This window comes from Dermacentor andersoni, chromosome 1 (genome assembly GCF_023375885.2).
Source record: "Dermacentor andersoni chromosome 1, qqDerAnde1_hic_scaffold, whole genome shotgun sequence".
Lineage (NCBI taxonomy): Eukaryota > Metazoa > Arthropoda > Arachnida > Ixodida > Ixodidae > Dermacentor > Dermacentor andersoni.
In genome coordinates this window covers 105,936,366-105,964,213 of record NC_092814.1, presented here as the reverse complement: position 1 = coordinate 105,964,213, position 27,848 = coordinate 105,936,366, and the positions used below count along the sequence as shown (strand labels likewise).

The following is a 27,848-nucleotide window of genomic DNA, read 5'->3' as shown; positions in this document are numbered from 1 at the left end:
GCCCATATAGTGGGCTTTCCTGGTGTGACAACAAGCGAGCACTAGTCCTGGCTGAGTCGGTCAGCACCAACTCATTGTCTACTTTTCACCAGTGCTCAGGCTAAGGCTATGCTTCCTGCATATGACAGGCTGACAAGCAAAAAGCTGTTGTTTATTGTATAAAAGGCAAACTCCAAAGTGTGACTGAGTCACTTAACAGCAACCACCAAACATCAACATTTGGTTGCTGTGCCCCAAAAGAAAATTTGCTTCACGCACTGTTGTGGAAATGGCCACATCTATAGCGATCCTGTAATTTAAAGGCCACAAAGGCTTGAAGGAGGTCCTACAGGAGTTGGGAGTCCTTCTAGCTCAGGAGTTGCTTGCTCTCAGCAACCAGAGAGATCAGAGAAGAATCAAAAGAATCTCTGGAACACAGACAACTGAAGCTAAATCTGTCATTGCAGTGTAGCAAAGAAATCCTGGCTGGTGGAGGAAGCTCACAAGGGTTCTGAGGGTACCACGTACGCACAGGAGAATTTTAAAGCTTTACACTTCTTCTCGAAAGACTGTGCTGCGTTCTGGCCACATTTCATGCAAATTGATCACATGCAATAGTAATAACTTGTTCAGAACTTTCAACCTCATTTTTCACTTTTTGCAATCTTATGCTATTTTTACTACTTGTGCACAAACATTTTTCTAGTTAGTGTGGCTTAATCTCGTCCAAATTTTGCATGCACTCGAACTTATAGAATGCAGTAATGCCTAAGCATTATTGTAGTTTACAGCAATTTTGGTCATGTGCGTTTAAGGTAACCAATCATGAATGTTCTTGATAACTATAGTCAAAATTAAATTTTTTGTTCTTTAAATAGTGAAGCTAGAAGAAAATAATTTTTGAGCATATCTTCAATTATATGTTTATGAGGAACAATATAGGCTATGTTATGAGAACCTTCTAGGCCTCATATGAAGACCCAACTTTGCACAAAAGACCCTTAAAATATTATGACAAATGGCAGTGAATCTGTTTTGGTAGACAGAAACATTACATGCAAACACAACAAAAACACAAGGTTGCCATGGTAGTTCATAGTAGCCCTTCAAGGTAAGCGCGTCTCCAATTCTTGTCCAGCCATTGCTGTGCTGGATGCGGCTGAGCATGGCTGCACTTGCCCTATCTAGAAGGTAACCTGCGACAGTTACAAGGTTACTCGAGACGAGATGGCTTGTGGCTTCCTGTGTGTTGTGTTCTCATGCGCCTAGTGTTAGAAGTCACGTAATGGGAAATATACCGGGAGAAAAAAATCTATGGTTCAAATGCTGGTGCAATCAAAGGTAAAAGTGAACGTTGATTGTCAAAATATGCGTGAATCTCAAGTTTCAGAGACATGTTGAAGCTAGAGGCAGCATGAAGCATTTTCTCGCCGCCTCTACTGTTCTTCATCACGCCAGCATTCTGACAGCAAGTGTCTGCAGTCATCGAGCGAGATCTGTCCTTGTTTGCCTGTGTGTGCGTGACACCATGCTTGTTGATTTCGTTAGTAAGCAAATGTGTACTGCAATTTATATGACCAATAAGACCATCTTATTTTGTATAGTTGTCTAATAATTTGCTATCTAAAATTTGCATAATATCTTTTTATTTAATGAAATTTAGTTTGGAAGTATAATTTGATTGCATTGAGCTTCTACTGTATGTTTAAGTCTTGAATAAGGCTAGTTACGAGTTGAATTCCAATTTTCAGCAGCCACATTTCAGCAGCCACATTTCAGCAGTAGAGAAAATCCTCGTGTTCGGAGCTTTGGGTGCATGTAAAAGAACTCCAGTGGATCAAAATTAATCTAGAGCATCTCCCACTACGGTGCTTCTCACAGCTAGGATGGCTTTGGAATGTGAACTCTCATATTAAAATTTCATTTCAATAAGAAGGTAGCACTTGTATGCATTGTTTTGCAGATTTGTCTTGCTTTTTGCTACTCTTGATCATTATGGAATACCAGGTAGGTCAAACATCTTGCTGGCTTGAAAACTGTTTTTCTTTGAAAGGCAGAAATATGGTTGAAACAGGAAGGTATGGTATGCTGCAACTCCATAATGGAATGGAGCATCCAGTGTTCTAAGTTACTAGCAGTCACTTGCAGTGGCCAGTCCAGTTGATATCATTGATATGCTAGAATCTGCACAGAACTGTGCAGCCCGATTCATTTTCTCAGAATACTCATATCATTCTAGTGTCATCGAACTAAAATCTCGTGCAAACCTTGAAAGCCTTACATCACGTCGCAGAATAGCACATCTGTGCCTATTCTTCAAGTTTTATCACGCATCACCCTGTATTCTTGTCATCAAGCCAGCCCATCATCGATCAGATCACGCCAATCACGAAAAAGCTGTATACTCACCATCTGCTCGAACCACTGCCCCTTTCTTCATTTTTTGTCAAAACATCACAAGATTGGAATGACCTTCCTGCTGACATTGTGCTCCACTCCAGTAGCATTGACTTCAAGACAACGATCGAAACATTTTATAACATTTAACACATCTGTAAATAGCCCATCCCTCATGTAAAACCCCTTCACTGGGGCCTTTGAGGTATTGTAAATAAATAAATAAAGATAAATAGATTGTGGTCTAGAAATGTGTTCCCAGCAGCATGAAATGCAACTTTTCGTAAGCTGCAACGGGCAAGTTTGTGTCATGAGCAAATATGTATCAGTTTTCAAGCATAGGGATTGTACTGTATTTTGTTCGCTTATTCTGTTGTCCAAACAAGACAATAGGGTGATATCGATGGAGGCCTGAATTAATGAACAGTGGTCAAACTAGGGGACCCTCAGCCTGAAGCTGTTTGGACAAATAGCCTTGTCCCCTCATTGAAATGTTAGCATTAGGCTTCCCTTGTTTGACAACTGTTGATCAATTAATTCTGTAAAGTGCCTTTAGGGGCCAAACACACTGTACAGTGCCGAGAAAGAAGACCATGTTATAAAGTTGATTTCACTTGTTTACCTCCAGTTGCATGAAGACTCATTCATATCAGTCTAATGAGTGGTCATTTTGCAGGCTCGCCAGGTACAGCAGATGTTCCCAGGCATGCCATTAAACACCATTGTTGAAGACCTGCGGAGCACTCGATCTGTGGAGCTTACAATTGAAAACATTCTAGACGAACGCCTTGTTGCACCTCCTGTAAGTTTTTAAGGCTTACTTTTACTGATCAACTGAAAAGTTCAGTCCCGACAGTCACATGGAAATGGCTATATTGCGAGTACATCATTGTAACCAGATCACTTTACTGCTTTTTTTTTTTTAATACAGACATCCATGTATCAAACTGCTGTGCCAAGAAACAGTCGAGGCACAGTTTACCACACTGGCTTCCAGGTGAGCTCCTCTGTCTCCTCCGTATTTTGAGTGATGTCATCACAAGCTGCAGTTGTCTAGATTTTTAACATCTACTCATTTGTGTAAGAACATAAGAAACACACGGATGAACCCAGCTCATCCATGGCATAGAAGGAGTTAACATACACCTAAATCCATAGGTGGAAAGTTTCCATTTTTTCCGCGGGGGACTGGGGCCCGACTAGATTTACAAACCCCACCCACCCGCATATATATATATATATATATATATTACTTTCAATAACAGCTGCACTTGAAGACACACCATGTGACTTTGAAGAATTGTTCACTGAAGTGACGGTCACCGTCAAACTGCGACTCAGATGATGATGACGTGGCATGTGCTCCGTAGCTTTCACTTGGGGATCTGACTCGAGCCTTTGTACTCCTTGCATTGGCGTACAGAGACAACACAAAACTGGCAGAAATACAGGTAGAGTTGGTTGCACGTAAGTGGAAGTGCGTGCAGCAATGAATCAACTACTTCTTCCTTGCACAGGGGCCTTAAAACGTAAATAAAATAATCTTTTTTGGATGCATTCATTTTTTCGGGCATTCAATAGTTCGGTCTTATTTACATTCCCCATGGAGTCCGAATTATCGGTCCTCGACTGTATATCGACACTCCAGATAAACATTCCTGGTCGTCATCGCCATGATGTTCCATACAAAGTCGAAAAACCATTTGAATGAGTGACCCATATTCATTCACTGTGGTTGCAAGAAAAAGCATGTAACAGTGAACCATAAAGGATGGCGGCTTGATGAGCATTATCTTCCCACGCATTCAATATTCAGGTTAGTTGGAGGTCACTTGATCAAATGCACGCTTGGGAAGGAGGGTGCACATCTTTTTCTCTAGCTCTGTCATAGCTGCGAATGAATGTGCGTGAGTGACGCTTACGTGGCCCTCGTGCCATATCTAATTGTTGGTAATCATTATTGGGTGCAGTGATACAGGGCGAGCAGTGATGGCTGCTAACTTCAGGTGTGCTGTCTCTCCTGGGCTGTCTTTCCGTGCCCCTAGTGTTGCAGATAGCGTGGCCTAAGTTGAGAGAGAGGAGTAATTGGAGATCGCTGACAGAGGCCGTCCTGTAGTGGACATAAATATAGGTAGATGATGATCAATCTAATTATTATTCAGAGTCGCGGCGAATTGCGTGGCTGTATGAACCGTTCACCCCTGCTTTTGGTGTTCTTCGCAATGACAGCATTGTGACGAGTGCTCGTGTCATCCAGTGAGATGTTTACGGGTTTACATGGTCCATGCGTTTCAATTAGTAACTGAATGGTTACTACATTTTATATGGCCGATATAACTAACATATAGATTTGTGTAATGGCTGCACTTTTTTTTCATGATTTTGGCGAGCCTTACATGGGACCGGGCGATATGATCTAATTTTTTTTAACTATGAGTATGAAATCTGTCGTAAACCTCCGCGTTGCCTCATCTCACCATCTAGAAGTGATGTGCGAAAATACGCTCTACATGAGAATTGGCTGTTGAGCGCGATTGGAATCAGCGCACCAAACGTGATTGTTTCTCGGTTGGACTTTTTTTTTTTTAATATTGACTGTCAGGTTCAGGGTGTGGCCCTTACACGGTTGCGTCCCTTACACGGATTTATACGGTAAGAATCTTCCTTCGTGTAATTGTCTTATACTTCACTATCACTAATACCGTTTCACCTTTCTGGCGAAACTGCAGCTTCTTCTTTATTTTTTCTTACTGTGAGTACGAGTATAAGCACTGGTACGAATGACTGCTCAGTTTGCATTGAAGCGGCAGGGCGTTCTTTATCTCCTCGGCAGCTCTCAGCCAGCAGCATGCATTGGCGCCATCATCCTACAAGTGCCTACCTTGTTCACCGAACGCACGCTTGAGAGCAGCACGATGCCACTGCACAACCACTGCCGTCATGTGGCTTTTTTCTTCATATTTCACGGGCGTTCTTTACAACCCGGAAAAAAGGACATGAGACGTATCGCTCAGGAAAAAAACCTCGGTCGGTGGTTTGTGAAGGTGCTCTACAAATCTGCGTATCGTACTTGGGGTCCTCGGGCAATAATTAAAAAGTTGGGTAATTAAACTTAATTAATCAGTGAGTTACGGGGGGGGGGGAGATTACCTGAGTTACTATAGGCCAGTGCGAATAGTATGCATTCAGTTCAATTCGCTTCCGACGCGGCTTTCATTTTTAACATCTTGGCTCAAGATACGTGAGACACCCTGTATACAGGACATCCTGCTTAACTTGTGCCAAAATTTTAAAATATTGGAGTGCCACGTAGCTGGACAGAACCAAGATACATAACGTTTGTCATCGCTTGGAAAAAGTAAGATAATTTTTTGTATGTTGCCTAATTACATAATTATTTCTTCATAATTAATCAACTTCATTAAATATTCAGATAAAAAATGCCAATGAGAAAATTGCAGACAATCCTGTAAAATTTCCTGATCCAGCTTTCTGTTGCTCAGTAGTATGTGCTCCGTAAAACTTTTTTACAATCCTGAAAGAGGCCCGCAAAAGCCCGTGCAAGGTGCTACGCGACTAGTCGCACGGCACTTTTTGTGTTTTGTGGGCTTTCTTCCAGGCTTGGAAAAAAAATTTGCAGTTTTGCCCGAAAGGTGAAGCATCGATAGCAATAGCAATTTAGTAGACAGCCATAATAAGTAAGGATAGTAGTTTAATCGGCCATATAAACTTGTAAACATGCACACATCACACGCAATGAACACGAGCTCTCACTGTCAAAACACTGGCATGAGGATGCGTGGCAGCAGCAGCAAGCAAAGTGAACTATGTGCTCTTCATCACTTCAATGAAAACTGAGCAGTGATAACACTGCACACACAAAGCTACGAGCTGTCGACCCTCCCAGACTCTGCCCCCAAAACAGATCACTTTCAAGATAAAGTCCGCGCAACTGTCGTATACGCACTTCCTGCTGAAGTACAACGACTCCCCCCCCCCCCCCCCCCCAGTTCCTCGTGCGTGACAGAAAACGGTCCGCTTCCTTCCCGCTTTCCTCCCACACGCGTTGGCTCACCCTTGCACACTTTCACTCACTTACACAGCCAGTGGCGTAGTTCGGTGGGGGGGGCTCACGTTGCAGTTCTGCCTCCTCCTTGTAGAATTTGTCGAGGGATCAAATACATTAATAATAACAATTTCCGTTGCGAAAGATGCTACAAACGAACTCTTGTGCGCTACCCACTGTCAAGACAAGTACAATATGTATTTTTTCATAATAGGATATACTAGTATGTCTCAAAAATTGTGCCCGAAATAACTGACATCAATGCTTCCATGTTTTCTGTCTATTTAACAAGTAAAGAAAGTATCGCACGAACTTTAGAACTATTCAGATTGAAACCAGCAAAGCAGTGCATGCCGCTGATATGAAAAATGTAAAGGCCGTGAAATGAACAAGTTGAGGACAAATATTTTAATGAAACTTTGTTAACCTCCCTGCCTTTCTCTCATTTGCATCTCTCTCTCTGCGTCATTCAAGAACCTTGTTTACATTTTTGTACATATGCAACGACCAGGGAAAAATCTCAATGACACTGTCCTTTGTTACAATGTACTGCACAGGAGCAGGTGTCACCGGTCGTGTATTCTGAGTAAGTGCACCAAAATTATAGTCGCAATAGAGAGCACATATAAAAAGCAGGAGTTCTGCAAAATATACGAACGCGAATCAAATGAAAGTGAGCCGGTGCAAATATATGACAAACGGGGTACTTTATTTAAAAGTAGTCTCCATGAGCATTTAGACATTTGTCCCACTGACTAACGAGTCGCGTGATTCCCGTGTGATAAAACTCCTTGGGTTGCTGCTTCAAAAAGTCTAGACTCTAACGTCATCGTCCGACATGAATCTGGTTCCCTTGAGCTGTTTCTTCAAATGCTCCAAAATGTGGAAGTCGCAAGGCGACAGGTCTGAGCTGTATGGCGGATGTTGCAGCGTTTCCCACTTGAATTTTGCCAGCTGTGTATTAACCATCTCAGCGACGTGGGGACAGGCATTGTTGTGGAGCAAGATGACCCCATTCCTAAATTTTCCACGTTGTTTGTTCTTGATTGCGACACGCAGCTGATCTGACATTTCACAATATCGGAAACGATTGATGGTTTCTCCAGGTTTAGCAAATTCTATCAGTAATGGCCCCTGATGATCTAAAAAAAAGTCAACAGCACCTTTCCGGCAGAAATAACGGCCTTTGCTTTCTTTCGGGTAGTGAATTCGAATGTTTCCACTGTAAGCTTTGCCGTCGTGTTTCAGGCTCGCAGAAGTGGCACCATGTTCGTCACCGATCACAATTGCAGACAAGAAATCATCCCCCTCATTCTCATATCGGGTCAGATGAGTCAAGGCAGCGCCGAACTTCTCCGTCTTCTGGCGATGGTTCAAATTTTGGGCATCCATTTGCGCACACGAGAGCCGATAACCGAGGTGTTCATAAATTATGGCGTGAACCGAACCGTGACTGATGTTCACACGCTCTGCCAATTCATCAATGCTTATCCTCCGTTCTTGTCTCATCGACTAATCAGCCTTTGCAATTTTGTTAGGGTTGATTGCACGGTGGCTTTGGCCCGGTCTTGGATCGTCTTTGCAATTTTCACGTCCTTCTTTGAACCGTTTGCTCCAACGCTTCACCTGGCTTCACAGTGTCCAATGAAATGCAATGTTCAACGTACACGGCAGCGATACGGCGACTAATTTATTTTTAGGAAGCACCTTCAGCTGTCTAAAACGTCACCTCACCACGGTGCTCAACTTCTGGAGCGTGCATTACATCACGCAATCATGTTCAACCCAGTGTATGAGAGCATTAAAGAACATTTATCCTCACAGCTGCGTGTCACTTTTGTGAATGGGAGATGCCTGTTGGCTATGCGCATGCCTCGCAGATAATGAACCAAACCATTATTGCGCGGGGTGAATAGGCTCACTTTCATTTGACTCGCCCTCGTGCATTAGAAATGCGAAGACACGATGAAATCTACAAATGCGAAGATACAGCTTTATAGAGGGCAAAAAAGTATCACTGGAAACAAATTCACCACACGTATACACAAAGCTTTGCAACAAGATATTTAAATATCCGTATAAGTCTTTAATAAATCTACTTATCTAAGAAAAAGTCACTGTATATAATGCGTCAAGCAAGGTAAATAATCATGTTGCGCAAACACAGATTCACAGATCACAGCCCCCCCCTCTCTCCACTCCCCCTTATGTATTGCCCACGACAGGAGGTGGCGCACTTTCTCCTCGCTTTTCTCCCTTGCGCTCACAAGACTGAGCCACCATCGTCGGCTCACCCATGCTCCACCCCCCTATGCTTTCACTTGCACATAGTACAGCATGCGGCGCACGGTCACGATGTTATCGCCTCGGACTTTATACGGAACATGAGGGCAACGGCGATGGCAGGAATTTGCCTGGAGTGTCCATATAATTGCTATCGCAATAATATAATAAGAGTATCAAGCAACTGAAGCGTCCCATGGTCCATTACTTTCCACAAAAGAAGAAGTAACAAAATTGAACTTTCACCATGCGACTATTCGCTCCGCCACAACATTGTCTTTCTTTTTCTTTTGTGGGGCGGGAGCACCGAAATGAATAAAGCGCAAAGAAAAGCATGTTGACCACAATCGAATGCCTACATTGGGCACCTACTGTGGCTACCGAAGGGATGTCGAAGAAAACGGGAGACGCTTGGTCCACAGAGAACCATACGCATACTGCTCACTATCCTACACCGGCGAGACAAAAGACTTCCCGGAGAGGTTGCCCTCAAGCGAACGCTGTGCAATTCATTGAGTCCTCACAGTGATGGTGGCGAGCGACCATTGTTTCTTTTTCTCGTCTGCTAGCCAGAAAGCGTCTAAAACTCTGCCAGGCGAAAATCCAAGTAACATCCAAGTAATCCAAGTAACAAAGGACCTAATAAAGAAATAACAAAAAACGAAAGTGTCCAACTCAAGAGATAAGATAGAATTCGCGGAACTGTGAAAATTTATCAACAAGGAGAAAGTAAGGGATATTCGAAATTATAACATGTGAAAGACTGAGGAAGCAGTAAAACATGGACGCAGCATGAAAACAGTGAGAAGGAAACTTGGCATAGGACAAACCAAGATGTATGCACTGAAAGATAAACAGGTTAATACCATCAGCAATCTCAAAGATCTAGTAAAAGAAGTGGAAGAATTGTATACTGACCTGTACAATACCCAGAGGAGTCAGGATATCTCCATTAGAAACAGTAATGAACAGGATACAAAAGCTCCGCCTATAACTAGCGATGAGGTCAGAAGGGCCTTTCAAGACATGAAACAAGGAAGAGCGGCAGGAGAAGATGGAATAACAGTCAATTTAATCAAAGATGGAGGAGACATAATTCTTGTAAAACTGGCGGCTCTTTATACGAAGTGTCTATCAACTGCAAGGGTCCCAGAAAACTGGAAGAATGCAAACATTATACTAATCCACGAAAAGGGAGACATTAAAGAACTGAAAAATTATGGGTCTATTAGCTTACTCCCAGTATTATATAAAATATTTGCCAAAATAATCTGCATTAGAATAAGGACAACACTGGACTTTATTTAGTCAACCAAGGGAACAGGCGGGCTTCAGGAAGGGATACTCTACAATGGATCACATCCATGTCATTAATCAGGTTATCGAGAAATCCGCAGAGTATAATAAGCCTCTCTATAAGCCTCTCTAGATACCAGCAGTCATAGCGGCATTACGTAATGAAGGAGTACAGAACGCTTACGTAAATACCTTGGAAAATATCTACAGAGGTTCTACAGCTACCTTAATTCTGCATAAGAGAAGCAGGGAGATACCTATAAAGAATGGGGTCAGACAGGGAGACACAATATCTCCAATGCTATTCACTGCGTGCTTAGAAGTATTCAAGCTATTAAACTGGGAAGGCTTAGGAGTAAAGATCGATGACAAATATCTCAGCAACCTTCGGTTTGCAGATGACATTGTCCTGTTCAGCAACACTGTGGATGAGTTACAACAAATAATTGAGGACCTTAACAGAGAGAGTGTAAGAGTGGGGTTGAAAATTAATATGCAGAAGACAATGATGAATAGCCGGGCAAGTGAACAAGAGTTCAATATTGCCAGTCAGCCTCTTAATCACAGGGAACCCTGATCATGAGAAGGAAATTCATAGAAGAATAAAAATGGGTTGGATCGCATACGGCAGACATTGCCAGCTCGTGACTGGAAGCTTACCATTATCATTGAAAAGGAAGGTGTAAAATCAGTGCATTTCGCCAGTGCTGACATATGGGGCAGACTTGGAGACTGACAAAGAAGATTGGGAACAAGTTAAGGAGCACGCAAAGAGCGATGGAACGAAGAATGCTAGGCATAACGTTAAGAGACAGAAAGACAGCAGTTTGGATCACAGAGCGAACGGGTATAGATGATAGTCTAATTGACATCAAAAGAAAAAAATGGAGCTGGGCAGGTCATGTAATGAGCTGGTTAGATAACCGTTGGACCATTACGGTTACAGAACGGGCACCAAGAGAAGGAAAATGCAATCAACGGCGACAGAAGACTAGGTGGAGCGATGAAAGTAGGAAATTCGCGGGCGCTAGTTGGAATCGGTTGGCGCAGGACAGGGGTAATTGGAGATCACAGGGAGAGGCCTTCGTCCTGCAGTGGACATAAAACAGGATGATGATGATGATGAATTATGTAGTTAGGTAAGATACATTACTTGCTCCAAGTGGCGGGAAACAACATTACCTTGGTTCTGTGTAACTATGTGGCAATCTCATATTCTAATTTTTTTTGTTATTTCTCAAAATATTTTGAATTATTTTTATATTTCAGCGCAAGTTAGGCGGGACATCCTGTAGATAGGGTCTTTCGTATTCGGGTTTTATTTTATTTTAATTCAGGGGTTAAAAAACGGGTGTTACCTTTAAAGAGGAAAAAAATGGGAAAATACAGGGATTTTGTTCTCTGGCAGCCAAACTGTGGAGAAATTGAGAGTTCTGTTGCCTGGCATTTCAAGGTTCAGGAAGTTTTCAGTAACTTTTACAAGCGATTAACAAGCAATAGGCCCTCTTTGGACACAAACGTTTTACTTAAACAAGCGAGATCACTCACAGGAATATGTAATGACAAAAAGATCTGCTTCCAAATCGTGTGATGAACCCATCTGTGCAAATCCTCGTTGTCAGACATTATCATCACATTTAATAGAAACCACATTAACAATAACAAGACATTGCGATGAATTTGGTGATCTCTTCTTGTTCTCAGAATGACCACTACAAATTTTAAACAAGTGCCACTTCAGCAATATGGTGTGTCACCATGTTGCTTGAATGCTTGCTTTGTTCTTTGCACTTTTTTAACATAAGAAGGAGTACAAATAGTAGTGCAGAGGCACAGAGGCAGGAGGTGTGATGCTATTCCTTATCTTACAAGCACTTGTTGCCGTATTGATTTCTTTATTGATTGATTTCAGTGAAAACGGTACATCACAAGACTGTTGGACCAGTAGCCTAAGCTAGTGGAGGCTCCTACTTCCATACATTGGCAGCTTATCTTATTAATAATGATAAATATTAAGAGATAACAAACTTTCACGATGAAAAATTTAGTAGATGTGGAATTATATTCTTGCTAACAAGAAGTATTTCACTGTAAGTACAAAATTTCTAGCCCCTTTAATGTCAAGTGGCAATGCATTCCAAAATTTTGTACCATAAAATTGCAAGAACAGCTGACCATAAGCGTTACAAATGGCAGGGAGATTGAAATTTATGTTGCTCGCATATATAGTGTTAGAGGTTGGTATATTAAACAGGCTTATTGTCAGTGGGTAGTTGTTGCTTATGATGCTATGGATGGTACATGACACCTTTAAATCAAATACAAGCAGAAATGTTAGTATGTGGAGTTCTTGAAAAAGTGGTCTGCTTCGGTTGTGTGTATGTTAGAGAACTTCATGATCCGCAAGGCTTTTCGGAGGCAAATGATCGGTTGCAGGTATGATTGTGGGAGATGTGGGGTTCTCCTCCGTACTCTTGGGACAAAGGAACGACAACACAGTAGTGCAAACAATCACAAGGGCATTTATTGCACCTCTCATAGATCAATGACAGCTAGCCGAGTTGCTATCCACAAAACATGCCGATGGGCGCGCGACAAATCTAGAAGTCCGACTCACCGCGACCGCATAGCGAGCGAATATGTTCGCCCCATGCTGGATCCCAACGCCTGGTCGTTCGCGCGTACGGTCGCACGAACAGTGGCGCGCTCGAAGGCGGCCACGCGAGACGGTCTCGCAGAAGCATGGATTGGCGCGCGCGCGCGGGACGTCCGGCGCGTTCGCCAGTCCGCCGCTCGAGAGCAAGAGCCTTTCTTTCCCGCGCCTAAGTAACCCCGCCGCAGCGCAACACTAGCGCCATCTCTCGCACTGCGCTTCAACCACTCCGAGCGCCGCGGGCGCCAGGCCACGCGGCGGGCGAAGCCGCCCTGCAGGAGACGAGCTATGCGGGAAAACTAATCTCAGGGGAGGCGTGAGAGTCACGCATCCCCACATCCCCCCCCAACCGTAAATCACTACATATTCTGGCGAAACATTTCACACAGTCTAACATCAACACGTGCTTCGCGAACAAGGTGGTACCTGCAACAGTGGCCGCGCCGGGGAAATGTTCACACGCTGTCCATAACATGCGAGCCGACTGTCCTTGGGGTACACCGCTGGCGTCCGCCGGTCACAGCAGCAGCTTTGCGACTCGACGGCACGATCCCAGGCGAGGACTCCGGAGACGACGACGCAGTAGTCGGTACGAGCAAGCGTCGCTCGCGCCGACGCGCCCTGCTGGCAAGAGCCGCCGTAGCTGTCGGTGACTGCCGGCTCTTTTGTCCGCCGCCGAGGGTTGTGAGCTGGATACAGGAGGCCGCCGAAGTCGCCGCGCCGAACTGGCCACAGCATCACCATCGCCCGGGGTGGCTCGATCGTAGTCCGGGGCAGCAGCGCAGACGATGTGCAGGTGACGGCAAACCAGGGGTGAATCCAATCACGCTGCGTAAACTCAGCACACTCGGCAAACACTAAAGTAGTGCAAGGGAGAGGAATTCTGCATGCGCATCGCCCACGTGGTACGATGTTCAACTCGGCTAGCAAAAAATGGGGCAGCTACTCAGATGCTAAATTCACGTGAACGAAGCTCGCTTCCTTGAGTCGAATGAGTAATTTCAATTCGTGCGAGGCTAAATAGAATGAGGGAAGCAACTTGCAACACCTCAACGCCACGGTCCACCAGGTTGTGTCCCTCTACGTGCGACAGGCAGCTTTGTAAAGCCTTAGGCCTAAAGCGTCACTACCCTGACAACAACCGGCATCCAAAAACAACACCCAAAATTAGCGCAAAACAGGCAGCCGCGAGGAGACGTCAGCTCTGTGAGGTGGTCCTACTCCGCTCGGTGCACACAGCATCCGAGTTGACGGCGCCCACCGTCCCAGACGGTGTCGGAGCGCCCGGTGCCAGGCCGCAATACCAGTCAGCCCGTAGTGGCACCCGTGGCCCGCGGCCACCCGGCTCCCAGAGCCGCGACTTCATCCGAGTCAAAGAGATGGAAGAAGCTATTTACATAAGAAATTCGGACCACCCACGAGGCTTCCGTACTCACTCGCTTCAGGCTTGCCACTGCTCCGCGGGCGCTCAGCCTCGCTCTCCCAGGATGCAGACCACGTGGCTCTCGTACTGACGAATGTCATTAAAAAAAAAAAAAAACACTTGCGAAAAGGCTTAGCATGTTGACAAGTTCAAACACACTACAGCCACCGTCGCCTCTCTCAAGAAAGCACGCCGCCAACGCTAGCGATCAAAATCCACGCTAGCCCTACGCTTCGATTCAAACAAAGGTCTCGAACGAAGCAACACTGTTAAAATTATCGTCCGATGCCCCAAGAGCCCCACGTTGGGCGCCAGATGTGGGAGATATGGGGTTCTCCTCCGTACTCTTGGGACAAAGGAACGACAACACAGTAGTGCAAACAATCACAAGGGCATTTATTGCACCTTTCATAGATCAATGACAGCTAGCCGAGTTGCTATCTACAAAACATGCCGATGGGCGCGCGACAAATCTAGAAGTCCGACTCACCGCGACCACATAGCGAGCGAATATGTTCGCCCCATGCTGGATCCCAACGCCTGGTCGTTCGCGCGTACGGTCGCACGAACAGTGGCGCGCTCGAAGGCGGCCACGCGAGACGGTCTCGCAGAAGCATGGATTGGCGCGCGCGCGCGGCACGTCCGGCGCGTTCGCCAGTCCGCCGCTCGAGAGCAAGAGCCTTTCTTTCCCGCGCCTAAGTAACCCCGCCGCAGCGCAACACTAGCGCCATCTCTCGCACTGCGCTTCAACCACTGCGAGCGCCGCGGGCGCCAGGCCACGCGACGGGCGAAGCCGCCCTGCAGGAGACGAGCTATGCGGGAAAACTAGATCTCAGGGGAGGCGTGAGAGTCACGCATCCCCACATGATCTACATGTAGAAGCCCATGATTTGCAGCGATAGGTTAAATGGCAATGGAATATAGGGTAGTAGATCACTCTTAAGACAGAGATATCAAATTAAGTCCTTGTCTTAAGTAACGCAAAGCATGCGGAGGCTAACTTTGAGGAGACATTATTAATGTGTTATTTCCACTTCAGACTTTAGTCCAATGTAGCCCCTAAGTATTTTATTGGGTCCACCTGCTCCAGGATGCTATTATCAATGCTAATTTGAGAGAAACTTGTGTTGCTGCATTTGTATGTAGAACGGAACACTATGCACTTTGTTTTAGTAGTGCTTAGGGCTAGTTTGTAAGAATTCAAACAGTTGGTCAGGCGCAGTATCTCATTTCTTATTCTAAACCTTGCTTCCTCGAATGTCTTTCCTCGAAGTATAAGACGTGTTTCATCAGCAAACATCACGGTTTTTGGCTGTGTTTGAAAATAGCAGTAAATCATTGACGTATAGAGAAAATAAAACTGGCTCGGCCCGAGAACCGACCCTTCTGGTACTCCTGTTAAAATAATTAGGTATAGGAAAAAAAGACCGCTCATACTGACGTACTGCTCACTATCTGACAAGTAACTGGAAAGAAATTCTAAGGTTCTTCCTCTGAATCCATAATATCCGAGCTTCGTCAGCAGAATGGAGCGAACAACAGTATCGAACGCCTTTTTAAGGTCTAGAAATAGAACAATAGCCATATTGTTTCCTAATTGCATAATTAGTTCTTAATAATTAATCAACTTCATGAAATATTTTCAGAGCAAAAATTCGTTGACAAAATCGTAGTCCATCCTAGAAGAATTCAGAGTCCAGCTTTCTGTTGCTCAGTATGTGCTACTTAAAACTTTTTTAAAAGGCTGAGAGAAGCCAGCAAAAGCTTGCGCAAAGTGCTGTGCAACTAGTAATAAGAAGTAAAACTGAAAGAAAGCAAAAAGTTGCATGTGTTAATCAAATTATGTTGTTGACTTTGTTGGCCATACAACATTGAATTCTGTTTATGTTTAGAGTGATAAATTTGACCTCTGCTTTCTGCTTTCCAGAATCATGGGCTGGACACTCATTATCACACACATTGGGAGCATCTCTGTGTCCATCCTAGTGCTGTCGCGGCATTAATTATATTCTGTTGTCCTGTTTTATTGGCTTCCAGTATACACTTTTGCAATGACAGTAATGGATTATCAACTAAGACAAACCAGCTTCTTTGAAAGTAACGTAGTTGGGTAAACATACCTTCAACGTCACAGCTACTGTTCGCAATGCAGAGCAACATCAGCGCTGCGTTAATACACTTCATATGCATCACCACCGTTTACATGTATGCAATGTGCTGTAATTATGATGCAATGTGCCATTGTAGTATTCCTGTAGTCATGGCTACTACAAAAGCTACAAGCCTTCGTTCATAGATTCAAGGCCAGAAGGCACTGAGTTTATTATATTTTTATACATATATGCTGACTTTTACTTGATCCTTAAGCAAAAATGAGGTGTATACCATGTGCACATACATAATATTATTAATATCATATATCATGACCACCAGCTCACAAAAGCTGGGCTGCGTTCATTAGTTTTGTAATAGCTGCATTTGTTATTATTCTTTATGAAAGGGGAAACGTGATGAAATCGGGTTTAATTCGATTTTCAGGAATTTTGTTCGGGTTGCAAAAATCGGAAGTTATTGGGCTTTACCCGAAAACGAAGGACCCTATATAGAGACAGAAGGGAGAGAGAAGCAGTTTCTTTTCACGTATACTTTAATGCAGAAAAAGTGTACCTGCAGCGATAACGTGATTTAGTCAAGTGCAGGGTTCACAGTGGCTGACCACTTGCTCCTGCGTTGCATCACCTGCATTAGAGTGCATGATAGCTGTCTATCTACTGTAAGCTCACCACAACAAGAAGAATGCACAACTACACAAATGGGAAGCACAAATGTGTACCAGCAATTTGCATCCTTATAACAAGTTTCTTTTCCTCCTTGTCAGCTGCAACATTGAATTCTATTTATGTAGTGAGAACTGGCACTAGTTATGACTCCTCACTGGTTAGATGTAAAATTTGACATCTGCTTTCTGCTTTCCAGAATCATGGACTGGACACTCATAAAGAAGCACTTGCAGATGAGAGATTTCCAAGAAACGCTTCTGCAAGTGCTCTGGATTCCAGTTCCTCAATGTTTCTTGAAGATCCAGAACCATACTCACAGGCTGAGGAAGCATCTACATCAGGGTAACATTTGGTGTACTTGTGCATGATAAGTTGCCTGGTAGGCTTTAAGGAACTTTAAACCTAGAAGCCCAAACATTAATGCCTTAATCAAAAGCTTACTACACTTCACCATTGCAGAACACCTGCTTCATCAGTTTGCCTCATTTAGGCAGACATCTAAGTGAAACTTAATAAGTTGCCCAAAGCATAACTGGATAAGTGCTGACTGCTCTGAACATTTTGTAGATGTAAAGAAAGCTCAAGTTGTGCTGCAATGAAATGGTTTTGCATGGCCGTTACATGCCTTATCTTTCCACGAACATAGATCAGTTTTATAAAAAGTTGGACAGTAAAAAGTAAAACTGAAAGCAAAAAGTTCCATGTGGTAATCAAATTATGTTACAGACTTTGTTAGCAATTATATTTGTATTTGCTTCAAATAATGAGTAACATACTGAGATTGTGCATGTGTCACATAGGGATATTGCATTTTGTCTTCTGATTTGTGTGATAACACATAATTCACTTGGTGTTGGCACTTCCATGGTGAGTTTGGCCAGCCTGCCCAACAGCAAAATATTGCAAAAAAGCAGCAACTAAGAGCCCTGCAGATGTGTGTGTGTGTGTGTGTGTGTGCGTGCACATGTGCATTTACAATATTTAAGCAGAAGCATACTATGCGATGATTTATTTCGCTGGCCCATCTGGAGTAGCCAAATGACTCCCTGAAGTGGTACTGTCACATTAATTTTGTCTTGCTTCATTAAATAGTTGCTGACCTTTGTTATGACAGTATAGGGCCTCAATTTTTTTAACACACATCCAATCGTTACTTAGCATATTTTCTGCCCTATAGCTTATTGCTGGCGTATAGTCCACAGGGTCAAAGTTGGGTGTAGAATAAAAATTCTTTTCAGTTGTTATCCACAACCAGTATACAGTACGTATCGCTAAGTCAATTGCTGTCCCTATGTGATTTAGCGCTGTAGAGATTCGCACGCACAGCCAGGCCTAATTAGTGTCCCTGTGTATGCTCCCTAAGGGAGCAGTCTTGCACAAAATCTACCATTTGGTTCTAAATCTATGCAGTAAAGTCACTCCTCAGACGCGCAGTAGCCAAACTTATCACATCAGCTCTTTTCAAAGGTAAGAAAGAGAAACGGCTGAAGAGGAGCCTGCTGCCGCATCACTCCTTTCATTGAATTGAGAAAGTGGTGATGCCTGGCGATGCTTCTCCCCGGTTGAAAAATTTGGCCTCTCCGTAGTGTGGTGTACATTTGACGTCATTTTTTTACCACTTGATACTCAGCAAGTAGCAGCACCAGCGGCGCAGAGAAGAGAGAAATGAATTCTGCTCCCTTTAGGAGCACATATACTGACACACTAAGCCTAGTTTTCGCCGGCTGCTCAAAGATTGGCTGTTTTTACTTATTTTTCATAGGTGGCAGCACATTGCGGGCTATTTTCTAATTGTTTTGGGTTTTGCCCCACTAGATGCACATATTTGTCTACACGTTCAGCAGGAGTTGTTTGTAAAACAATAGAAATATTCCTGCTCGTCAGACTCCGCGCTGTTGTTGTAGCCATTGCAACCAGAGTACCAGGCTCGAAAAAAAGCATACGAGCTTCCTAGTGGGCTCTTTTTTTTTTTTTTTTTTTCAGCACATACTACCGAAAACTACCCACACATCAATGATGTCACATAGCCATCACCTTTGATTGTTGCGTTGCATGGAGCAGTCCTGTTTAACATGCTCGAGGCTGTGCTCCATTTAGCATGCATTTTAAATTTATGTGAAGGAATAGTATAACTGTACAATTATTTGCTGCACATGGAGGTCTCATTCTGTCATTATGGAATCAGCAGCTAATAAAGCAAAAGAAGCTTAACAAAAACTTTGGGTCAGTACAAATCCTTTAAGCGAGCTCTTGGATTCCAAAGTACAAATATGCCTGTGAAAAAAGCACCCTGCACCAGATCATCGTGGAAGCTGCCACATATGACCAGTTAGTCATTGGTTCTGTGAATGTTGGAGCATCAGGGCAACTCTAGTTATGCTGGTATTGTGGACTGTGGTGCCTGAAATGCTAATCAAAGGTGCTGTTCTGGGATTTAAGTTTAATGATGTTGAATTCCTCCCTTATATGTTTCTTTTTTCTTCAATTGAGCGATTCAGGGAGGATGGCATCCATTCTTCAAGACAGTCATAGAAGGCAGCATGGTGAATCCAACAACAGCAAAATGCCCCGAGCAGTTCCCTGAGCCCCCACAACAGCACAAAATGCTGAGGTCAAAAAAAAAAAAAAAAGTGCAGTGTTCTTTGCCAGTAGTTATGTAAAATGCTTAAGGCGGGATGCAGGACTGAAAATTAACTTTTCAACTGTTGCACAGACATTTATAGAAATTTATTGGTTTGTGTATATTCTTCTTTGAAGTACATATTCTAAATTTCATCAATATAGATCGAATACAAAAACGGCTATGGCAGTCATACGGGACCAATTCGGCACATCTCCTTAGAAAAACTATAATTTGAGAAATAATGAAGACAAACTGAGCAAGTCAAGGCCAGTCACGTGTTTTTCATTACATTTCTTTAACAGTGTCATCACTTTGAGACTAAGTTCAATTTTGTTCGTTGTGATTGGATGTCAGAAATGTAATAATTTTTTGCGTTAATAAAAATTTTGAAATATAAAAAGTACCTCATCTTGCTCCCGACAAAATTTCACTCCAGAAACTACTTTGAAAGCAGGTTTTTTGCGAAGCAGTTTCAGAATGATAGGTTTCCTAAATGGCTTGTACAGCCAAAATATGTGAACTGAGAAAAATGTGCTCGAAGATTTCAGAACAAGCTATTTTACTTTAAGGCCAAAAATAATTATTCAAATTGCCCTGCTCCATAGGTTGGACCCTCCTATTCAATTTGAACCTGCTCTGTGGCAATTGTTTCAAGTCGTCTTCACTTTTTTTTTTTTCAGCTTTAGAGCAGTCCGCCCTTGTGTGCACTCAGAGAGAAGGGCGCCGTATCCAGAATTATGCCTTTTTTTTGTTTCGTTTTTACTTTGTGGTCCGCTGTGCTCTTGATGGAAGGTCTCCCATGATTAAAACGTGCGAAAAACAGTTTATAACGCGGGCATTCACTTCGTGTTCAGTTTCTTTCCTGTTACGCGGCCGTGTCTTGAATACAGCCTTTATGGGCACTCTCCATGGCAAGCGCATGCCATCATCACGAGAAGATAATTAATCTTCTTCTTTTCTACAGCGCAGATTGCAACCAAACTTGGTGATTAGCTTCTTTATACGTCTAGAAATTCAAAACAAACAAAATTAGAAAATCTGTTTTTCAAGCAAAAATCACGATTTTAGCCCCAAATTTATTTATTTTTTTACACAATACTACAGGAAGCAATGCTTGCTCAAGCAGGAGAGGGTTTACAAAAGATGCTTTTTCAACATATTTTTAAATGAAACATAAGATGTGCATTCAATAACACATTCCGGTAAATGATTCCCCTTAATGCGGAAAACATGTCCTCTTAGCAGGTGCAAGTGACACGGAACACTCTTGAAGTTCCAGCCCAATTCTTGCTTCGTCAGTGGAGCAAAAAAGAGCACTCCACTGCGAGAGTGTTGATCTAAAATGACCGGTGGAGTACAATTTCTCCACTACAGAGTAAACAAAAAAAAAGAACAAGAACCAGTCCCAGACCATTGAGTGCAAATAACCATTAGTGGAAGCAATCTAAAATGCAAATTGAACTCTCATCTATCCTGCTGTAGCATGCCACTATCAATAAAATTTATGTTGAGGGGGCTATCAGCTTCATACTGACATGTAAGAATGTCTAAAACACAACAAGGTGGGCTTGACTTACCTGGTGTTTGTTTATAGTGACTAAACAAGAAATCTAGAGTTGTTTTAGAGAGATTTGCATCTTCCCTTTAAATTATTTTTAAAGAAAAAGATTTTGCGCATACCAATACTATGTTCTTGCTCAAATATTGCAGCAAGATCACACTTTATGGTCCGGACCATTCAATATAGCACTTAGCACTGGTACTTGCCTTGCTTGTAAAAAAAAATTGAAATTGCCTTCGTCTAGGCATCTTTATGCCCAGTGATTAATGGAAACCCAGTGTTGAATTCCGTGCTTTTCTGTGATTACTTCTGGCTATGGCTGTGTGCCAGAAATAGCATAGCTGTAATGTTTTAGACATCAGCCATTACAAGGGCAAAGATGAATCAATTCAATTTTTTTTTTTTCTAGCATGGACAACCTGGACTGTAAAATGCGATCTTGCTGTGAAACTCCAGCAAGAACACAGCAGCAGTACACGCAAAATATTTCAAAAATCATTTTAATAGACAAACAAATAGCTCTGTATTATTTAAGCAGTTTCTGTGACATAAAGATTCTTAAGAGTGAAGCACAGTTTCATTGACTGTGATTTTTGATAGAGTATACATGAGCTCATTTGGCTCATGTGTAATTGTTTGAGTAAAATAGTTCAGTTTTAAAATGCAATTTCTTTTCAATTTGTCTAGTTATGAAAGTATTATTACCTTCTGTTTCTTCTTCGCTAAAGATACAGCTCAACTTGTCATATTCTCTTTCACAATATGTAATTATTACAGTGATATGCATTGTTATTATGCAAAGCTATAGGTGTTTTGTTCAATGTGTTTCTGTGCCCCTAAGCTCTAGCGTGTTCTACAGGGACAACAGCATGGGGCCACAAATGGGTGGCCGCTTCTCCAAGTCACCAAGTGAGAGAGAACGCATGCTGTCGCGGAGGAAAGAGGAGCTTCTCAAGATGGCCCGCAAGTGAGTATTGTACCATCATTGGGCTCCACACCTTAAGCCTATTGTATAGCATCTGCATTGAGCCATTGGTGTCTGGCTGTGCAGGAAATTCCTGGATCGATCAAAAGCAGGACCTTCACTGAATAACCTACGGCTGGCATCAGACCTGTCAAGCATGCCTCTCAGCCAGGCACACCGACGATCACGCCAGCCTCACTTGGGATCCTGAGGGAGGAAGACCTGCCCTTGTGTGGGTTGTGAGCTGCCCTTGTGGACATCACACCCATTTTGTACAGTCGGTCAACTTTAGTGAGACTGGTGTTCTCATGGTCACTGTTGAATCACATGGACATTGTTGCAAACAGCAGAGAGCATTAGCCTTCTTGAAAGTCTTAGAAAGATGCTGCAGTGAGCTTCCCCCCCTTTTTTTTTCTTCTTTTTACGTGTAAGCGCGTGCATGTGTGTGTGTGTGTGTGTGTGTGTGTGTGTGTGTGTGTGTGTGTGTGTGTGTGTGAAAATGTGCATTCAATCTTCTGGTGACGCCCTCCTGCATACCGGCCATATGTGCACACCGAAGCATCTTCCGACTGTGGGTGCTGCAAGTGCGCTCGCCTAATCCCATGTCTACAGACTCTCGTGTGTTTCCGGCATGGTACTTGGCAACCAGGAACAGTTAAAAGATGGCCAAGCCAGGACAAGTGGACATGTCCAGTTGTGTGCTGTGCTTTGTGGGGCTTGGTAGCCGCATTTGTGTTCATTTTTGTGTGGGATATTCTCTTCTTAGCAAGCTAGTTTCCAGAAGGGGCACTAGCCTTGCGACTGTCAAGAACTTTCTTTATGCACACTGTTGATTGTGCAGGTCTGCACGCACAAAGAAGGCTTATTCTTTTTTTCTTCATTTTCTGTGAAAAAATTACTCGGTAATGATGGCACACTAGCCAGCTACTTTCGTGAGGATACTGGTTTCTGGCAATGCACCACGGATGCCCACACACGCAACAGGAAGTCTTGGGAGGCAGTGCTTGGCAAGCATTGTCCACAGTCTCCTGGCTCATCCCACGCAGAAAGTTTGTCTAAATTAAGGCTCATGTTAGTAACTTGCTGTTTGTAATACACAGGATTTCTTTGCTGAAGTTCTTGTATTAAAGTGCATTATTTCAGCGCATTTGCGTGGTTTTTGAAGCCTCAGTAACTTTTTCAGGTTTGTCTCTTTTTACTTTAGAGTGAAATGCTTTGTTTACCAGATTTTTCTGCCAAATTGATGGCATTTTCTCGATCTTTCACATGTACCTTCACCCATTTATTTTCCCCCAATTTAGTGCCACATTTGCCTTCATGGCTATTGCAAAACAACTTTTTAACTTATGTGCACTGTTGAACAAACACCAAGAACAAAAAAGCATCTTGATATATGTTGTTCTGACTTGGATTAATGAGCACCATGTACACCAGAAAAGCTAAAAATATTTTTGTTTTCACTGCTGCTTATGAGGCATTTGGCAAACTAGTTTTCAGTCATGCTGGATTAAAACTCGACACTGTGCAAGAAAAAGTGCTGTGTGTACTTAATATATTGAGTAACTTGTGGACAGGGTAGAGTTAAGTACATATACTGTTAAAAGAATTCTACAGTCTACTAAGAGACTGTCTCAAAAATATATAACGTTGGCACCAAGGTTGTGCTGAAGTGTAAGCACAGCATTGTCAAACAATCTGCTCTGTTATCGACGATTTCTCTAAGTTTTTGTTAAATGAGGAATTTCTTGTTTGCTTTGACAAAGATGGTGCATCCTATTTCCAGTCACATCTCTCCTTGGCCAACTTGTCATGTCTAATCTAAAAATCTTATAAGCCTAACTGTTAACTATGCTACTTACTTGCAGCACTATATCCACTGTATACATCTAGTGATTGACTATCATACTTCTCAGCTGAGCTGAAGTTACTCTTTTGATTTCAAGGCTGCAGAGGGTGTGTGAGGGTTGTTAGTTTGTGTACCAGCCAAAGAAATGTGCTTGCAATTCAACTATGGCATGTCAAATGGTAGAGTACTTTGCTGCTGGCATATTCAGAGCTCCTGTGAATCAACTTCTTTTTCTTCACGTATAGTCTTACACATATTTATGTTACTGTCTGTACAGTGTTTTTACCAACAACTTAAGTTAAAGGGCAAAGTTGCTTTCATTGTAGCTTTTTGTAAATCTTGCTTCTTTGAAAAGTGAATAAAGTTGTTGCTCAAATAGGCAGCAGAAGTGCAATGCAGTTTAGATGCTGTGAAAGCTGCCTGCAGAACAAATTTTACTGCACTATAGTTTATGGCAGCTACACAAACATAAAATTAAGAACAATTCCTGAATTGCTTGCATAAAGCACAATTTATTGTTTCGGTGCACTTCTCAGGCATGCCAGTTGCCTTGTCGTTTTTGCAAAGTTGTAACAGAACAGTATTACACTCGAATAGTGCTCATACCAAGTTCTTCATCCAATATATGTCGTGGGAAAACGTGATGTGGAGTTGGCACATGAGCAGAATTGCATTGGCAGTTGGAATACCAGCTGACCATTAAATCTTATGGATGGTCAATCTCGCCAGGCATCACTTGGTGATTAAAGGCCAATTGCAACGAAATTTCATGTTGGCTAAATTTGTTATGAGTAGTATATACCACTAAAGCAATCCTGGCAAAGCAGCAGAGCTGATAATTGCTTAATTGTCTTGTCAGCAACCTTTAAACAGCACCTGAGCAGACAATGCGTTCATCTGGAGGTTGTCCCTGTGATGGAAGTCCCAGCACATTGCTGTCGCCTTAAATTGAAGATCATGCTGAGGAACCACACGCTGTAAGTCATTTATCACACCGCCAAGCGGTAATGGTAGTGTTTTTTTCTCTCTCTCTCTCTTCAGTTTAGGTATTAAAAATATTTAGTTGAGGGCTTAGCAGCTTGAGCGATGAAAGGATGCTGTCTAGAAATGATGCCCCATTGTCATGTCATGCAGTTATTATGTGCAAAGAAGTTTAGGAACCTTGCAGTCATGCTACTTCTGTTCATATCACCTTTAGCTTCTTGTCGGTGCTGTGACATCAGCCGCATGTTCCTTAAGATTTTCTCTTGCTGCTACTGCTTATTCATCCTTACCATCTCCTAGTTCGCATATATCCACTCAACACTGCCTGCAACAGAAAAAGCTATGTACTTGCTGTTGCCACTGAGACTTGCATCCACGTCGCAGCTCTGAGCCTGTGTTGTGAACACCCCATACCCTACCATGCCCCATGTGTTGCCGACTGGACTTGCGCGATAGCTTAGGCACCGCATACCGAGACATTGCAGTGGTGTGAAAGGTTATTCACAAGAGGCTGCTTTAACTTTTCAATTGTGAAAGCAGTGTTCCCTGGATTAAGAGGAAAACAAGTGTACAGAAACTTAACTGACAATCATGATTCATAAAAGTACACAGTGTCTTGGCCTTTCAAATCAAGATTTAAAGGATGTAAAATGCATGCACATAACAGGAAGGCAATGTTTCTTTTTAAATTTTATATCTGCTGCAGGGGACTAAGGCCTCTTGTAGTGATCCACAGTAATCCCTGTCTTGCATCCAGCAATTTTCATCCTGTTCCTGCAAATTTCCCAATATTATAACATCACCAAATCCTCCCTCATCCTTAACTGGGTTTCCTTTCCCTTGGCGCCCTTTTCTGTTACTCTAAGAGGAGCAGACAGGTGTAGCTGATATTCTAGTTAAGAGGAAGAAATAAGTTGGATATTTAATTGGTTAATATCTGATTGATGTTATATTACAGTTACTGAGTTGGGTTCCCAAGGAAGGGAAGCACAGTCCAGGACTGAAGAGAACTACATGGTGTAGGAAATTTGCAGGCATAAGATGGAGTCGACTGACAAAAGAAAGGGGTAGTTGGAGATCGCTTCCAGAATCCAGTAGTGCACAGAGCTTCATACTAAAGTTGCTAGAGGGAAATACACATGTCACCAGTACAGTGCTTCATGCAGCCTGGGAATGATGGGAATAGTACATGGACTTATCAACTTCACCCTTTTGTCTTCTAACATCTTATTGTAATATAAGTGTCATCCCAAAGTTGCTGCATGTGGCAATGATTATTCTCATTTACCTTCTAATTTAGCACTTGCATATATATATGAAATGCTCGCTTGTGGCAAGTGTCACTGCCCAAAGGCAAACCAGAGCTAGCAGCATGCATACTCACAAGTCTTTGGACTTATTTATGTAGTCAAAATTACATAAGATAATGAAGTATTTATGAATATAAAACACTGCATTGCTCTAAAGAAATGTATTGTGAATAGTCTGCAACTCAGCCGAACTAGAAGTAAGCTGCAGTTTGCTTTTTCAACAGAGCCATGCCCAATTTTAGAAAAGTCCCAAGTACTACCGATCATTCCCAACACAGCTCAGCAACTGCAGCACCAGATTGCCGCACGACTGGCCGCTCAAGGCACTTTACATGTTTTCGCAGTCTACTCTCACGCTCGGAAAAACTTTCACGTAGCACGTATCGAGCAACAGAAAGCTGTATCGGGAGTTTTTCATGTTGCTCTACAATTTTTCATTCAGTTATAATATTTGAGGAGTTGATTAATTAATTAAGATTAATCATCTAATTAGGCAGAATGCAAAAAATAATCAGTATCTCCAAGCAACTGCAAACAACATTACTTTGGTTCTGTCCATCTAAGTGGCATATGCATATTTTTAATGTTTGGCTCAAGTTACATGGGACAACCTGTAAACCCATTAGCTTGCTATTATTGTTGCACAAATAATCGCCAGGCAATTTCTAATACAATAGGGGCAAAACTTGACTTCAATCAACCCAGAGAACAGGCAGGCTTTAGTAAGGGATATTCAACAAAAGGTCACATTCGCATCATTAATGAGGTCATTGACAAGTCTGTTGAATGTAGCCAGCCCCTTTATATAGTATTCATACATTATGAAAAGGTGTTATACTCAGTGGGGATACTAGCAGTCATGAAGGCGTGTTTTCAAGGTGTAGCGGAAGCATACATTGATATCTGGATTTCGCAGGGATAGCAATCCTCCACACATGCAAAAAAATATATATATATACTTTTTAAGAAGTGTGTCAGAAAAGGAGACACCATCCACTACCTCTCAATTTACGTTCACTATATGTTTGTGGGAAATATTCAAGATGCTAGATCTGCCAGAATAACATGGATTTAAGTGCGAGGATCAACGAGAAACATATTGGCAACTTCCAGTGTGCAGACATTGTTGTGTTCAGCAATGCTGGAGAAGACTTGCAACAAAGTTTAAAAGTAGGTTTGAGGATAAATATCAAGAAGGCTAAGATAACACTCCATAGCTTCTGAAAGCTATACATGATTTGGCACCCCCAAGTCATGACCAGCAGCCAAATGTTATCTTTAAAAAGTGTCAATTACTGCATTCTACCAGTACTAACCTATGGGGCAAGAATATAGATAATAAAGAAGCTTAAAAAAACTTTATTAATTTTGACCCCTTGAAAACACATGGTTGATGGTTAAGTTCCCCTGAAAACAGGTGGTTTTCAATGGAACTTAACTACAATCAGTCATTAAGAAAAGGTAATTACATTGCAAGCTTTGTTAGACTACATCCAGGGTGTCTACCAAGATGACATTTCTAAATACCCCGAGTTTTCCAGGTTTTCCCTGAGTGTCGCCCAATGCTGTCACTATATAGTAGGCATGTTAAAAAATAAAAAAACTACTTAATCCAGTTTGAATCGTAAGGAATAGCGTTTATTTTATTCAAAAAGAGAAGGGAGGGGTTGGTAAAATCCACAG

General features: G+C 42.6%; 1 protein-coding gene across 1 annotated transcript in view; it reads left to right on the top strand.

The window, feature by feature from the left end:
• Positions 1 to 24,253, top strand: part of LOC126545558 (E3 ubiquitin-protein ligase AMFR-like) — a 194,026-nt gene extending 169,773 nt beyond the window's left edge. The window contains exons 11-15 of the mRNA XM_050193475.3: positions 3,053 to 3,178; positions 3,308 to 3,373; positions 17,074 to 17,219; positions 21,921 to 22,028; positions 22,113 to 24,253. Of these exons, the coding sequence (XP_050049432.1) occupies positions 3,053 to 3,178; positions 3,308 to 3,373; positions 17,074 to 17,219; positions 21,921 to 22,028; positions 22,113 to 22,236 (570 nt within the window). The 3' untranslated portion in view covers positions 22,237 to 24,253. The remainder of the gene's footprint in view (positions 1 to 3,052; positions 3,179 to 3,307; positions 3,374 to 17,073; positions 17,220 to 21,920; positions 22,029 to 22,112) is intronic.
• Positions 24,254 to 27,848: the final 3,595 nt, after the last annotated feature.